This window comes from Lathyrus oleraceus, chromosome 4 (assembly GCF_024323335.1).
Source record: "Lathyrus oleraceus cultivar Zhongwan6 chromosome 4, CAAS_Psat_ZW6_1.0, whole genome shotgun sequence".
Taxonomy (NCBI): domain Eukaryota; kingdom Viridiplantae; phylum Streptophyta; class Magnoliopsida; order Fabales; family Fabaceae; genus Lathyrus; species Lathyrus oleraceus.
Window position 1 is genome coordinate 288,749,653 of NC_066582.1, and position 14,450 is coordinate 288,764,102.

The following is a 14,450-nucleotide window of genomic DNA, read 5'->3' on the forward strand; positions in this document are numbered from 1 at the left end:
ATGAAGTGTAAGGTGCAAAACATGTATATGCGATGATTTCAAAAATGGCCAAACTTCAAGCCCTTATGTTTCAATGATGCAAGCTCAAAATGACAAAACCTTAAACATAAAAGTTGTAGATATGTTCAAGACAATCAATTTTGACTTAAAGTTTGCATCATTTGGATTTTTTATGAAGAAGTTATGGGCACTTGAAGTTGGACTTTTTTACATTTCAATGCCTTTGGTCCAAAGTGACCTATAATATTCTTCATTATCACATGTATTTATTTTAGGATTTTGAAAATTTATTAAACATAACAATTTAAGTAGACATCTTAAACTTTCCAATGAATTTGATCCCACCTCAAAACCATGAAAAATGAAGGAGTTATGTCCTTGGGAAGTTGACCTAAAATTAGGGTTTCAATCAAAATGACCTATAATGTCTTGAAATGGATGATGACCTTCCAAGATTCAAATGGATTTTTTATGAACATAAACGTTGTTCATATGGTTCTTAAGAACATTTTTTCTCTTGGGGTCATCTCTATTTGACAAACACATCAAAAGTTAGGTCTCAGTGTACTTCAAAATAGTCAGATGAATTGACTGATTAACTTCTCAAGTCCATGTCTCATATCTTGATGAATTGATGATTGAGGACACTCAAATAAGCTCAAATATGCATGAAATGATGAATTAAAGAACTTCCCTTGATTGTATTTGATCATGGGTTGAGGTTGCTTCATGAGCAAGGCACAGTTGATGAACAGATGAATTAGGGTTTCCTTGGGAAACAAGCCTCAATTCCCCTTGATTTGATTTGATCAAAATGATGAATTGAGATACTTAGGAGAAATATTTGGTTAATGAGAGCCTTGTGAACCATTGTCATGCTTGCTTTCACCTTCAACTAGTCACATTAATGAGCATATGGTCTTTTAGAAGCTTTAGATCTTGTGACTGCTCAAGCTACAAACAAAAGATGTTAGTGACATATTTTTGTGCTTTTGGTTAGTAAATAAAATGAGAAAAGCAATAATATACAATTAAAGCATGCTTGGTGATCTCAAACCAACTCACAAAAGATCCCACCCTAGGGTTAAGGAGCCAAGATGCTATGATCCTTGAGGCAAGATGCAAATGCAATGTTATGATGCCATGAGGGATCTTAGGGTCAAAATTGGGGTCTTACAATGACCATTAAGCTATGGATAAACTTAATGTCAATAAAATCAGAGTCGCCACCGCGCTTTTATTGTTTCCAAAGGAAAAGGGAAAAGTACGAACAAAACCCAAAGATAAGAAGTTTTCAAATCAAAACCAATAAAATGCCAGAGATTACAGGTAAGGGGGTTGATTACACTGAGGGAAGGTGTTAGCACCCAAAGTGTCCTAGGTACTCCTAGGGAGCCCTTTTTTATGTGTGTATGTGTTTTTGGTATAAAAGATGTTTGTAATAAATAGAGTGTGGGGTGAGAAAAGAATTCATTTATTATATTTTTGTGTTTGACAAGACCTTCGGACTTGTGCCTACGTACCAACATAAAATGAGGGATCAAAACCTCGTAGTTTGTGGTATCAATTTCAAAGTAAGTGAATTGGTTTTAACAAAAGTTTAAGTTTAAAGGAGGCACAAAGAGCCTAAAAGAGCTTGAATTAGTGTTAGTTCTTTTGTCTTTTGAAACTTTAAGTCAATATGATTAGATTTATTCACAAGTTTGATTTAAGAAAAGAGTTTAAAAATGCAATGGCATAAGGCCAAAGTTTCTAATTTGCAATAAAGTCTAAGTTTAGAAATCACAAGCAAAGAAGGTTTTTTTGAAAAGAGGGAGATATATGAAATTTAAGAAGTGGGAGGAGATGAAGAGATTAATCCTAAGCAAAAATTTAAAATGTTAAGAGTGGAAAAGATCTGACCAATTGGATGCAGTCCAATAGACAAGAATGTCATGTAGAAACCCATTTTTCCCTTGGACTTTAGGATCAAGCAATATCAATACACACATAACAAGATGAAGAGCAAGACATCAAATAAAGATAGCCACATCCAAGCTAGAAACTTCATAATCTTCATCATAATCTTCCCCATGTACCAGATAACATACTCCTTAAATGACTCAGAATAAGGCATTAGACACAAGTTCAAAGTAACATTTGCATCAAGACCATGTAGCAGATGAACTCATATGGATCCCACTACTTGTATCTGATGAAAGCTCACTTCACAATGGCTTGGTTTCAAAAATGTTGGCACTGGCCAAGTTCTTTTGCATAGGGAATGTTGCCTAATTCTAAGTCCAAGTTTCAGATCATAATCCAACAGTTCACACAAATATTTTTTTAGGGTTTTTGTTGTTTATTATATACTTTAAGGTCCTAAGACCACAAACACAAACAAAATACAAAACAAGTATACACAATCACAATATATGGCTCAAGTGAGCAAAGTGAAAATGACATTAAAATAAACAAGTCAAATTATATGTATAATGGCAAATGATAAAAGGATTGAATTTAAAGTGCATAAAAGTAAGTAGATTGAAATTAAAAGTTAGTCAAATGTTAGTTGATTAGATGTTAGTAAAGTTTTGATTTTCAACTTTTTTAAGTCATTCTTTAGAGAACACTCAACCCTCTATTCACAAGCATGGATCCTTGAACTAAGACATCTTCCAAAGGAAGGAAAAAAGGCCAAGTTTCCACACAATACCATGAAAGAGGGGGAGACTTACAATCTCACTTACTAGAATGCTATGTCTTTTGTGTCAAAATTTAGCACTATGTTAAGCAATCCTAATTGGACTTATGTAGAAGTCACAACTATCTGAGGCCGGGCAAATTTTTTTTTGGTGTTAATGCATGTTAGAGATATGGTATAATGAACCATACTCCTAAAACATACCACACACAAAAAGAAAATGATCAAAGGGTGAACCTAATCTCATCCATACTTGCATTGATTCATGAACCAATTAGCCTTAGGATATTGAGATATCATTGGCCAATGAGAGAAGTGGGATAGAAAGGGGTTCAAGATGAAGAGGGAGGGAAGATGAGACAAACATAAATTGGTCATGGAAGGAATTTTATCAAATTAAAATCCTTCATTCATTTAGGGAGATGAAATGTACATTTCATCAATCCCCTAAATCCAATGATTTTAATCCAACAAAAGTCAAATCAACCTTGACCAAAGCCCAAATACAATAGTCAAACTCCATAAGTCAATAAAAATGGCACAACACAATTTATTTCAATTAAACAAATTAAAAATCAATTAAAAATGCATTAAATTAAATTATGTTTTATCAAAAACCTAAAACCACTTCAAAATACCAAATAAATGGCCAAGAGATTTATCATAGGTCAAACTAGGTCAAAGGACCTTGGAGAAATTTTTTCACTATTTTTAAAAAGTCAGAAGTATTTTTAAACAATTTAAAATATGCACAAAAACAATTAAATCATGAAAAATATCAATATTGATCCAAAAAATAATTTTAATTCAGAAAATGAAAGAGGAAAATATTTGAATTTTTTTGGTAAAAGTCCCATATTTTTTGGATCAATAATGAAATTAATATGAATTAATGAAAATAAAGCAATTAAAATGAAAATTCAGAAATTCAAAAATACGTGGACCATCTGATCTCCCTCATTAATTGAGGTGGCATATCAGATGGTCCAAAACGCGCGTTCCATGTGGTCTTTAGTCAACTGAGCTGCACGCGTGGTAATTAGAAACAACACTCAGGATTAAAATAATTTAAATAGATCCTATGGTTGAGAAGCTTGCCAACACATCGCCGGAGCCAGAACTCCGATCTTTTTCTCCGGTGGACCTCACCGAACTGGTCCACCTTCAACCATCACCAAAATGAAAAAGCAAGACATGAATTTAAAGAAAAAAATGCTCAGGAGCTCGAATCTGGCCTCAATTTTGTCTAACTCAAAGTACATAAGAAGATACAAGGAGTTGAATTTTGAGGATCATGAACTGAGTTGCTTCGATTTGACCTCAAAGCAACTCTATCTTGTTGCCTACATTGGTAGGACTTCATATAACCAAAAATCAACAAGAATAGTGGAGAAATGAGAGAGAATCGAAGAGTGGAAGTTTCTGAAAATTCACTTTCGAGTTGATCCAATTTGACTTGATCTTGATCTGGATTTGATTGTTTTCTCCTCCTCTTGCTTGCAGAAACCAAATGAATTGAAAATGGAAGTGAATTTCTGGAGTTTGAACTTCCAAACAGAAGGTGAAGTTCAAACTCGATTTCAAGAGAAATCTCAGAAAATTCTATGGCAGTGAGGGTTTGCAGAGGTCTAGCAAAGCTTGGGCAAGGTGTTGATGATGAATCTGAAGCCTTAAGCTCGTTTAAATAGGCAATGTGTTTGATATTTTCACCACTTGAAAATTGGACAAAAATAGTAATTCACTTGCATGGGTGCATAGGCAATCATTTGAGCCTCAAGAGTGATGCAATCTAACTCCAAATCGTGTAGAAAGTCTGTTGAAACCATCATGTGTAAGCATGCAAATGGAAATGATCATGTGAAGTTAAATCTTGCCAAATCACTTCCCATAATGAAACCATGCGCAAGTCCTCCAATTTTGGTCCAAATGAGATGGCCGTGGATGTTTTTGGAAAGGTGAGATCAAGGGGAACAACTTTCATGTTGAACACTTTTTCATTTGAAGCTTGGATCATGATGAATTTTGAGGTGGAAGTTTGGGAAATCAAACATATTTGAAAATTTTCTAAGTCCCAAGTCAAATGTTCACTTCTTCCACCTTGAATACATTTTTCTATGGACTTTAAATGAGAAAATTTCCTTCATCAAAGTTGTATCTATTTCAAACATCTTAAATTTGGTCACCAATTTGACCTCATTTGGATTTGGCATGAAGGAGTTATACATTTTATAAGTTGAGGAAAATCACTTGTTCAATGGTATTGGTCCAAAATGACCTATAATGTTTCCTCTTGGCACATGCATTTAAATGTTGAATTTGCACTTCCTCCAAACATCAAAGTTGAAGAAGAAATATTTAAATTGATCATGGAATTTGAATGTATTTCATCTCATAAAAATTGAGCAAGTTATGGCCTTGGGAAGTTGACCTCCAAACTAGGGTTTAGACAAAATGACCTATAATCTTTCACCATAAAAAATGGCTTTACAAGCAAACTTAGCTCTATACCTCAACATTAAAGTTGTTTGGGATGTCTTTTAGAGTAAAGTTTCTCTTAGAATAATTTTCATATGACAAAAATGGTAGGAGATAGGGTCTAGGGAACCCCAGTTTTGACTAGTTGACTCCCTCTGGTCAACCACCATGAACCAACTTGATAGCTTGACACTCTCTTGACTTTTGGGACTCATGGGGGATCATATATGCATAATATGATGTAATATGAAGTATCACTTGAAATATTTGATCAATTTTTGAAGAAACTTGTTGAAGAAGTCACATAAGATACCCAGATGAATTAGGGTTTCCAAGGGAAACCAACTCCAAACTCTTAATGATTTCTTGATCAAAATAACATGTGAAGATCATGGGGATCCATATATGATACTTAGAGCCATAGTAAATCATATCTTTATTAAGCTCCTTGCATTGAGGGTCTTAAACCCTAGATATGAGCTTGATAGAGCATATGGAAACATGTACACTACCTACAAAAACAATAAACTATACATTGACATACTTTTGGTATTTTGCTTAGTAAACTAAAGAAAAATGAAGTATGATACAATCAAAAGGGCTTGGTGATCTCTCCCAATACAAACCCAATGAATGAGGGGTAAGGAGAATGCCAAGGTGTGATCCCAATGTTAATGCATATGATGAGATAACATGAGAGATCTTAGGGTCAAAATTGGGGTCTTACAGGCTATAGTATGGTGATGTGTTGGGTGCATAGCGGTGTTGAGTATCTTGATGATGATCTAGTTGTTGATGGTGGTACGAGGTATGCTCTTGGTATTGTGGTTGGGTGTATGGCATGTTAGGGTTGTATGTTTGTGGATCAGAAAGTTTGATGGATAGGGGGTTGTGAGTAGCTGGTCTGACAATGTTGTTGGGGTTAGATGTTGAGCCTTCTGGTGTGTAAGTTGCCCAACCTGGGTCGTATAGGTACATATCATCGGTGATGAACTCAAATCCAACCGATATGTACCAAGCCATATAATTATGACTTGGTTTTTCTTTAGTTGACATCACAACGTCAGTTAAGACATGGTCATGGCGGTGCTTCCATCTGCGACACTCAGATCTAGTGAAGCTTTGTTATGGGTTAAAGTTCCATTGGTCATTAACTTTGTGTAGATGTCATTCTCCTAGGTTTGCTGGGGGATCTGGGATATGTTGAAGCATATCGAACTGCAATTTAACACGATCACCATTGTGCATCTCCACAGTGGTGGATCTTATGATCGGTGTGCATGCAGTCCAAACGACTGCGTCTTGTTGGCGACAAACACCAAACATGTTTGCAATATGATGAAATGAGATGTGGAAAAATGATTCACACAACACCTCTATTTATAACACAAAAAATTGCACATTACACTGAGGCGTTAGACCAATTGGCGCCTCCTCTACCAAATAACACATGGGCGCCAATTGGATTGGTAGCACCATATGCTGTAGCCAATTGGTCTAGCGCCTCCTCTAAAAAGTGAGGTAGATTGGGATTTTTTTTGAAATCATGGTTATTTTGGGATTTTGTTTGAAAATAAGGGGTATTTGGATAAAAAATCCTAGAGTGTACCAAACACCTGAGTCAAATGCACGACACAAGTGGTAATCACAATGGAAGGCTGAGATTAGAATGCGGTGTCATGATCAGATGGTCTGGAACGTTCGAGCGCAACACCGGAACCCTAGCTCTGATCATCTTCTCTGGTGGACCTCACCAGACTAGTCCACCACCAACCACCATTAAAATAAAAAGTGAGTACACTATTTTAAAGAAAAAATGCTCAAGAGCTCGAATCTGGCCTCAATTTCACCAAATTCCAAGTATATTGAAAGATACATGGACTTGGAAGTTTGATGTGTATGATTTGAGTTGCTTCGATTTGGCCTAAAAGCAACTCAATCTTGTTGCCTACATTGGTAGGTCTTCAGACAACCAATAATCAATCAAAATAGTTGAGAAATAAGGGAGAATCGAATAAGATAAGTTTGAGAAAATTCACCTTCGGGTAGCTTCAATTGAGCTTGATCTTGCTTCCAATTTGCCTTGGCTCGACTCTAATAGTTTGCAGGAAGTGAAATGGATCAATGAATTGCTTGGATTCTTGGAGTTTCAAGCTCAAAATAGAATGAGAATTGAAACTAATTTCAAGTGAAATCTTCAAGTTTATCCTTTAATGGAGGTTAAGGAGGTAATAGTGCAAAACTTGGGCAAGGGGGATCTTTTTTTTTGAGCAACAAGGCAATGTAATTATAACATGAGAGTTTCTTTCCACACCTTTCCATAATTTGTCCAAAAATAGTAATGTGATGTGCATGGATATGAATTAGGCCCAAAATGATGATTGTATTGAGTCCAAATTCGCGCACAAACCATGCTGAGATCATATCATGAAGTCATGCAATGGTAATTGGAAAATGAATTCAAAAGTTGCCAAAACAAGCCATGCAAAGTATCCATGTGCAAGTCCCTCAATTCTTGTCCAAATGAAGTGATTTTAGATGATTTGGAAATGTGACATCAAGGGGAACAACTTTGATGTTGAACACTTTTCCATTTGGAGCTTGGATCATGATGAATTTTGAGGTGAAAGTTGGAAAAATCAAACATGGTTGAAGTTTTTCTAAATACAAAGTCAAATGACCTCTTCTTCCACCTTGAATAACTTTTGCTATGAGTTCCAAATGGAAACGATTTCTTCACCAAAGTTGTAGCTCTTTCAATCCTTTTAAATTTGACATCATTTGGATTTTGCATTTTAGAAATTGAGGAAGATTGCTTATTCAATGATGATGACCCAAAATGACCTATAATGTTTTCTCTTGGCACATGCCCTTCCAAGTAGAATTTGACATTTCTCAAAGAATAAAAGTTGGAGAAGACATCTTAAATTTGATAATGAAACTTAATATATTGTTAAAGATGTAAATTATTAAATTATAACGAACTCTTCCAATTTTACTATATTTGTTATTAAATTATAACCAACCCATATAAATTCTAAAAACATAATTTATATGTTTGTTATTAAATATAAAAAAATTAATATATCGTTAAAGATGTAAATTATTAAATTATTTTAAATCTTTTATTATAAAATTTTCATATACATGATGATAGTATTTTATAACGAACTCTTCTAATTTTACTATTTATATTTTAACATTGTTATTTTTTCTATTTTAAGTTCAAATTTTTACATATTGTATTTTTATATTATTTCACATTTATATTCAATTTTTTAATACAAAATATTTATAAAAATATATTCTAAATTATTGAATTAAATTATAATAATTATAAAAAAAATTATTGAACTTATTCGTACGGATGTACGTCTAAGTTTTTTTCAGCTTAAATTTATTTCCCACACTTTTAATCCTTTCTGCAAACCTATTTAGCCCTATTAAAAACATAAAATTGAGTATAATATATAATATAAGTATATTTTAGCCGAAAAATATATAATTAAATTCTCTAACCTTGATAATAGTTATAGCACATACCAATTGCTCATCTTCTAAGAGGCCACTAGTTCGTTGTTTCTTTTCTACCGAGTCAATTCAGCATCTTCATTTTCACTTCGTCTTCCTCCCTCTCCATCAGAAGGTTAGTCCCTCACTCTCCCTCTTCATTTTTTTCCCTCAATCCCTCTCAAGAACCCTAAAACCCCTATTTATTGTTTTTCCTCAAAATATAAAATCAAATAACTTTTTGCGTAACTGAAAATGTACATGGTTAATCTCACAGTTATATTAAAACGGCACAAGATTGAAAGGAAGGAAGAAAAATGGTGTTTGGTCAAGTAGTAGTTGGTCCTCCTGGCTCTGGGAAAACAACTTACTGTAATGGCATGTCTCAGTTCCTCAATCTAATTGGAAGGTAACCTTTTCTCTTTAGAATATGTTATCTAGGTTTTTTTTCTTAAATTTCTACTGACACTTGAAACACCACAGACCCTGAGATTTTGACACCGGGAATAATTTTAAAAAATGAATAAATTAAATGTAATCATAAGTGTCTGGACGATTTCTGACACCAATACTTCTGGCACCAATACGACACACATTTTTTCAGAGGTGTTCTAATGATTTGGGTATTGAATTTGCCTTTGTATTTTGCTTTTCCAATTGCAGGAAGGTTGCTATTGTCAACTTGGATCCAGCTAATGATTCATTACCGTATCCTTCTCTTTATCTCTTTCAAACATTGTTGTTATTCTTATAAGTTTTTTTTAGCTGTATATAATTGAATGATTTGATATATGATTTAACCCTAATAATGAATATAGATATGACTGTGCTGTGAACATTGAGGATCTTGTGAAACTTAGTGATGTCATGATAGAACATTCTCTTGGTCCCAATGGAGGTAAGTCTACTCCTTCTTTATTATTTGAAGTTTTTGTTTATTGTAAATTTATTGCTCATTTTGATTTCGCAACCAATAGTACTGTGTGATGTCATATTTGAAGTGTAGGCATGTGTACATAGCGTCAATACTTTAGATTTGAAAGTGCGTTAGGTTTTAAATAACGATCACGGTTCCATAAAGGCTTTAGAAGTTTCGGTTGCTACAGTTGTTGTGCTACTGATTGCGGTCATGGCGGTGTGAATTAACTACAATTTCTTTTTCACCATAAAACGGTGAATAACGGTATCGGTATTGGCACCTTCTGATACCGTTTGTTCACCGCCATATTCGCGGTAACGGTCCGTGTTTTAGAACCTCAACACCGACAATGTAGTTACATTCAGTCACTTTAATTTTTTTTTAAATTATTGCTTGTGTCTATGTGTTAGTGTTACTGGTGTGTGTCTGGTATCTGTGTTTCATAGGTGATGGATTTTTTGAAGTTTTACTATTTAGAGCATATATGAGAAATATACAAGCTACTCAATATGCAAATCATTTTTTCTTTTGAAAAGGACAACACTGCGTTTTACGAGGTATTTGTGTCTTACTGGATGCATTTTCTGAAGGTTCACATGTGTTGTGTAAGCAGGTCTTGTATACTGTATGGATTATCTAGAGAAGAATATTGACTGGTTGGAAGAAAGATTGAAACCTCTTCTGAAAGGTTATTATATATTATACTTTATTTTGTAGATTTACATTCTTAATCATCCTTAAATACACTCACTAACTATTCTAATGTTCTAACAATATTATTTACGTTTCAGATCATTATTTACTCTTTGATTTTCCTGGCCAAGTGGAACTATTTTTTCTTCATTCAAATGCCAAGAATGTCATCATGAAACTCATAAAGAAATTAAACTTACAGGTATAGTTCTCTTCTTCCCGTCTTGTTAGAGTCAAACCGTGTCTTATTATAAGAACTAATTTGTATGTTCATTCTATGCAGTTAACGGCTGTGCATTTGGTTGATGCCCATCTTTGCAGTGACCCTGGGAAGTACATCAGTGCATTGCTTCTAACCTTATCGACAATGCTACATCTAGAACTCCCCCACATAAATGTCTTGTCAAAAATTGATTTAATTGAGAGCTATGGAAAGCTAGGTGCTGTAATTACTTTTAGATTTCAGTGGTTAAAAAAAAAACTTAAGTGTATTTTCTTTTAAGTTGGTTACTAGATGACAAAATTGTACATTGATTTTACCTTTGATTGTTTCAGCCTTCAACCTTGACTTTTATACAGACGTGCAAGATTTGTCGTATTTGCAACACCATCTCGATAAAGATCCTCGCTCTGCTAAGTACAGGTGTGATTTGTTGTGTGGAGATTCTGTACCTACTGTCTATTCTTCTGAGTGTAGCAGTTTTAGATTTTGAAGTTTCTGAGTGACATAGTAATGTAGTGTTTTGTATTTGTTAGAACTTTTAGACATTTTCCTTTATTAAAATGTACCTTTCTAAGTTGTATTTTGTTATCTGTCTTGTCTATGCTGGCCATTTCATGGCATATTAAATTGCTGCGAAGTTGATTTTATTAATAGACTCTCTATAACATGAAACTAGAATGGACAAGGACACATATTTTGACTTTTGAAGCTCCTGTCAATTACTTCATACTTGGTCAGAGACACTAATATAAAATATGGAATAGGTAATAGATGGAAACACTCCTCGAATCGGTTAAAGTTGTGTTATCTCTTTATTGTGAACTGTGGTGCTCCTTTTATTGTAGGAGCTTATAATGCAATTTGAAAATATACTTGGAATCAAGCCATTTGTTTACTTTCCTCGTTTGCAATGATTAAAGGGTACTACAGCTGTTGAAGTTATCCTGATGTGAAATTGTGTTTTTGTTGATGTACTGAATTCCCTGTTTGTTTAGCGTCTAGTAGTAGGTTTTGTCTAATGTGCATAAATAAGTAAAATAGTCTTGCACTGTGCACAAGTGTGTTTTTACCTATTGGATCAGTAGATCCCATCATATCTCATTTGATCCAATTGTAGGATTTATTGATCCAATGGCGGAAACGAAAATCTAACTTGTGCATGATGCAAGACTTATCTCACTTGTGCACCATATGACTAGCTCTAACAGTATCCTTAAAACTGAAGTGAAGAGTTAGAAATGGTGATTGAAGTTGGCTTAAATGGGTCAAATGGAAGTTATTATTCTGTCATGTTATCTATTGCATCCTTAATGCTTTGTTTGGATTGATGGAATCGCATGGAGCGGAGCGGTCCACTTCATGGGATGGAATGGAATGATATTCATTGTTTGGATCATTTAAAATCGGATGGAGCGGAGCGGAATGGAGTGGTATGGATTCCATTCCATCACATACCGCCATATTTCTTCCCCTCCGATCTGGGCGGAATGAAGAACTTGCCTAGTTCCGTCCTAAAATTTCCAAACAATTGAATGAAATCTTCATTACGTTTCACTCCATTCCACTCCGCTCTGCTCCATTCCACTCTATTCATTTTATGATATCCAAACATCGCATGTACACAATTTTGTTATTGTGCGAGTTTTTTTAGAAGAATTATGTATTATATTTGCAGAAAGCTCACAAAGGAATTGTGTGACGTCGTTGAACACTTTAGTCTTGTGAACTTTACAACCTTAGATATTCAGGTGCGCCAGATTTTCATAGGTTTTTCATTTGTTCATATCAAATGTTCAGAAGAATTCTAAGTTGTACTTTTCTTTTACAGGACAAAGAGAGTGTAGGGAATTTAGTGAAGCTGATAGACAAAACCAACGGGTACATATTTGCTGGCATAGATGCAAGTGCAGTTGAGTTTAGCAAGATTGCTATGGGAACTCCTGATTGGGATTATTATAGATATCCTTTTTTTCCCCTTCTCATCTGATTATTCTGACTGATTTATCTTTTACCTCGCGATTAGTAACTATAGTAAATGACATCATTTGCTCAGCATTTGATCAACAGAATTACCATTCTACACTTTTAATCTGAATAGATTCTTGCTTTGATTGTTTATTCTCCTTCTGAACTGTTTTAAAGTCCTCTTGTAACAAAAGAGACGAGGGTATAGTATTATAAACACAAAAGTTGCCTTCCTTTGGGAAACATGTCTTCTACACTATATGATTTCCAAATTCATTTTCCATTTGCTGTTACAGGAATTATGGTTGTAAGTAGTAACTAATGTTATAGTTAGTTTACGGAAAGAATAAAAAGGACATGGGTACAAGATGAAAGGATATAAGAAATATAGATGATTCATTTTTGCAGGCTGAGTAGAGAAACAGGTTCTTCCCCGGGGAAATGGGTGCTTCTGGTCTTATTATTTTGATGGGCCCATGCAAAGTGTACTTTTGACCATGCCAGATCCTAAAAAATTGAAGTTGTGTATGTGGTAATGGCCTAAATCTAGAGATACAGAAGGATTGAGAGAGTTCTTAGGATTGTCAAGCTACTATAGGCTATGCTTCCATGGTTATGGAAAGACTACGAAACCCGTGAATCAGTTTTTAAAAGACAGCTTTATACAGAATAAGGAAATGCAGGCCGCCCCATTTGTGGAGTTAAAACAGCGCATTTCTGCATTACACACATTTTTGTCAGTTTTATATAAAAAATATACTTTTTGCTGTCTATGAAATTGTGTATTATTTACTGTTGAAGTATCTTTTGAACTTCATAATAAGATTAGTGACTATGCTAAGCTCAGGTAGGCAGGCATCTTGGCCCTTGTTTTTCATTCGAATGTTAAAAGGCCAGCCTTTGAACATTTGCTCATGATATATATGTTGTCCATTGTGTATAATGGTTAATCTGATTTAGAAATCTTGACACTACATGTTTCTCATTTTTTTCTGAGCACTTTCCTGGACACTATTTTAGTTTTCAATAATCATGAGATTCCCTTAACTCAGCAATCTACAGTGGCAGCTGTGCAAGAGAAGTACATGAAGGATGATGAAAGTATTGATGATGATTGATGGGGAAATGCCGATTATTCTCTTGCAGCATTGCAAGGTAATAACTACCTGGGAGTTTCACTTCATTCGGTTGTTAAGTTGTTTTTGTGTTTTGTGCTTGCGCTTGTATGAGTTCTGAAACCAACGTGTGAATATTACTAATAGCTTGTGATTCCCATTGTAGATGCAAGCAAGCTATTATGACAGTTTATGTATTTCTCATCCTTATGGTGTTAAAGATTTTGAGAAGATGGGGAAGCAGCAGTTCAGTTAGTTTCTGTATTAGATTTGACTAAGTTTGTATAGAGTCCTTCCTCCTCTAGTGTAGTGTAATTGTAAATTTTTGTGTTTGAGAGCCTTGCAACGTGTCATGGTTTTGACAATTATTTTATCAACAGTGTAGCACAAGTGCTATATTTTTTTGGATTCTTGAGCATTTGGTTGGGTGTTTGGTTTCTGGTTATATGAAAAAAATATCTTTAACAGAGGTTAACACTATAAAACAAATCTTTTAAATGTTTTGTAATATTTGTTTATGCCTTGCTTACGGATACATTTCTTTTTTTAATATCGCTTACACATATATCTTGATGTCTTAAATTTTAATATTACTTTTAGCTTGATTATGATAATCCCTCTAATTTAGGGTCAATTTTTGATTCAAGAGATTTCACAGATATTTTTAATTTTTTTTCGTGATTTCGTCGTCTTAGCGTGATGTTGTTTTAGTCGTCGTCTTATTGCGGCGTTATTTTATTTTTCCGTCTTGGTGTGGTGTTTGTTCGATTCAGATTGACAAATTAATTTTGACTCAATGAATATTTAATAAATGATTTTGACGTCGTCAACACTATAGACTCGTATTGAACATTTTAATTTCGTCAT

General features: G+C 34.3%; 1 protein-coding gene across 1 annotated transcript; it reads left to right on the forward strand.

Annotated features, from left to right (window-relative positions):
* Positions 1-8,655: 8,655 nt before the first annotated feature.
* LOC127075157 (GPN-loop GTPase QQT1) lies at positions 8,656-14,093 on the forward strand. Its single transcript, XM_051016610.1, has 12 exons — positions 8,656-8,804; positions 8,946-9,077; positions 9,332-9,376; positions 9,487-9,566; positions 10,201-10,275; positions 10,379-10,482; positions 10,564-10,720; positions 10,836-10,923; positions 12,179-12,251; positions 12,332-12,462; positions 13,529-13,623; positions 13,750-14,093. The coding sequence occupies exons 2-11, from the start codon at positions 8,986-8,988 to the stop codon at positions 13,584-13,586; spliced, it is 903 nt and encodes a 300-aa protein (XP_050872567.1). The 5' UTR covers positions 8,656-8,804; positions 8,946-8,985; the 3' UTR covers positions 13,587-13,623; positions 13,750-14,093.
* The last annotated feature ends 357 nt before the right edge of the window (positions 14,094-14,450 follow it).

Bases quoted from the DNA above. Each gene is read 5' to 3' on its own strand.
- LOC127075157 (XM_051016610.1), top strand. From the start codon at position 8,986: ATGGTGTTTGGTCAAGTAGTAGTTGGTCCTCCTGGCTCTGGGAAAACA. The intron at 9,377-9,486 runs GTATCCTTCTCT...TAATGAATATAG, and splicing joins CCAGCTAATGATTCATTACC to ATATGACTGTGCTGTGAACA. The intron at 12,252-12,331 runs GTGCGCCAGATT...TTTCTTTTACAG, and splicing joins TTACAACCTTAGATATTCAG to GACAAAGAGAGTGTAGGGAA.